The sequence below is a fragment of the Octopus sinensis genome, linkage group LG16 (genome assembly GCF_006345805.1).
Source record: "Octopus sinensis linkage group LG16, ASM634580v1, whole genome shotgun sequence".
NCBI lineage: Eukaryota > Metazoa > Mollusca > Cephalopoda > Octopoda > Octopodidae > Octopus > Octopus sinensis.
In genome coordinates, this window is record NC_043012.1 from 20,054,631 (window position 1) to 20,057,130 (window position 2,500).

Here is a 2,500-nt window from a genome sequence, read left to right on the forward strand (position 1 = left end):
AATCGACCCTAGAACTTACTTTTTGTAAGCCTAGTATTTATTCTATCAGGGTATCTTGCCGAACCACTAAGTGACGGGGGCGTAAACTCGCCAGAATAGGTTGTCAAGCGATGTTGGGGGGACAAACGCAGACACACAAATTTTATATATATATATATATATATATATATACAGCAATGCTTCGAATTGCATATGTGAACTTCAGTTAGATTTGTAATTCTAATTTGATCCCAAACAATATAACTAATTATATACGGTTGGATGCTGAAAAGACGTTGGTTTTTAGGAGTTAGTGAAAGTCCCAGCTGGAAGCCCAAAATTCCGAGTTCATTTAAACTGCTTAAAAAAGCTGAAAGACCGCTGCAATAAGTGTGTGAGTCTCGGAGAGGAATTTGTTGAATAAAATCATCATTAACTGATACTGCTGGATTTTCTTTTCCCCGAAGCCAAAAGCATTTCAGTGCACTCTTGAAATAGGAACTCAACAAAAAGAGAAGGTAATTCCATTGGTTGTGGTATTATGCGCCACTGAATGTTATTCGGTTGTTGTCAAATTTGTAGAAATAAGATTTACCCTAATAATATTTATGCGATCAAAAGTATGTGCTACATCGATAATAATTATTGTAAAATAATATTTTCAAATCAACATAATAAAATTGCAATTCAAAATAGATTTAACGATAGTGCACAAGCATAATAAGAATATTTCACAGAGGACTTACTGTCTAAATGCTTTGCCCTTGGGAATGGCAAAAGGGTTGTCAAAAATCTTCAGAAAACAAGATGTAGCTTTTTTTAATGATTCTTTGTCTTCATGCTTGAAGTGGAAAATGGGAAACAGCAGCAGGCGTTTTATATATCTGTGAATACGCCATATATTTTCAGTTAGAACAATAAGATAAGCAATACACAAAGACAAATATATAAACATACTTAACAACTGCCATATATGTGCAGGGTATATATGTATATATATATATATATATATATATATATATATTATATATATATATATATATATATATATATAGATAGATAGATAGATAGATAGATAGATAGATAGATAGATAGATAGATAGATAGATAGATAGATAGACAGATAGATAGATTGATAGATAGAGACAGAGAGACTGACAGACAGATAGATAGATTGATAGATTGATAGATAGCTAGATAGATATGTATATACAGGGTTTGGACAAAATAATGGAAACGCCTTAAAATTTCAAACAACTTTATTATAAAATGGGTAGAACTCGTTTGGCATTAATTACAGCTTCAATTCTACGAGGTATGGATTCGTACAAAGTTTGAATTGTTTCAAAGGAATGTTTGTCCATTCTTCAGCTGAAACAGTCTCCAGTTCTTGTGGTGAAGATGGTGGAAGATATCGACTCCTTAATTGTTTTTCTAAACTTTACCATAAATATTCAATAATATTGAGATCTGGGGACTGTGGTGTCCAGATCGGATGAATTGGTGCATTATCTTCCTGAACGATTGCGTTTGAGTTCCGTAACGATAGAATGAATTTGATCAGATAAAATGCTAAGTCTTGACTATGAATTCTGCCATGAAGGGAAACCATTAGGCGGGCAGATTTCCAAAATGTAGCCCCCACCACAGATCCTCCTTCACAGATCCTCCTCCATGTATATCTGTTGGAAGAAGGCAGTCTGAGATAAATGCTTCAGTTGGCTCTCTTCACACGTATACTCCACCGGTGGTCGTGAAACCGGCTTTATGCAGCTCCCAGCGTACAGTTTTTGTGGAAACTGGGTTCTTGGGGTGGTCATTAAGATCTGCAGTAACTTTGGGAGCAGTACTTTTGTGATTCTTTCTAACAATTCTTTCCAACAGTCCCATTCTGAAATTTTTCGTTTTCTTTAGGAGATATGTTTCCACGAGGAGATTTTTCCGTCTTTCTCAGAGGCTGTCATTACTTTCGAGACACTACTTCTTGGTACACCAAACAATTCGGCTGTTTTCTTTATATTAGCACCTGGTACATGAGCTCCAACAATTTGACCCCTATGAAAGTCCGATACATGTGACATTTTCATAAATTTTAATTATCATTATTTGGTGCTATCTTAAAAGAAAAATATAATTTTAGCAAAAAATATTAAGCCGCACTAGTAATGAATCAAAACACATGAAAATGAAGAAGTTTTTGACGGTTTTATAGATAATTCCAAATTATGAGGCTATGATGCTACGTGTTTCCATTATTTTGTCCCACACGTGTATGATAAATATCCATATATATATATATATATATATATATTATATATAATATTAGGTCCGGGTTGATCCGGGGTTAACCACAGTAAGTAAGGTACTCAATACATAGCAGAGTAAAATTAATTTATTATATAGAAGGAGCTTCTACAGGACTAGTACTGTTTCATTCAAGAGAAATCTTCAGGAAGCTATTTAACAAGAATTGTATTAGCATTTATACATTTAGGCAGGTTTAAAGGAGTGGTGGTGGGGG

General features: G+C 34.1%; 1 protein-coding gene across 2 annotated transcripts in view; it reads right to left on the reverse strand.

The window, feature by feature from the left end:
- Positions 1-2,500, reverse strand: part of LOC115220523 — an 86,790-nt gene that overhangs the window by 29,948 nt on the left and 54,342 nt on the right. For both annotated transcript variants that reach the window (XM_029790664.2, XM_029790662.2), the window contains exon 5: positions 726-863. In XM_029790664.2, coding sequence (XP_029646524.1) covers positions 726-863 — 138 coding nt within the window. The remainder of the gene's footprint in view (positions 1-725; positions 864-2,500) is intronic.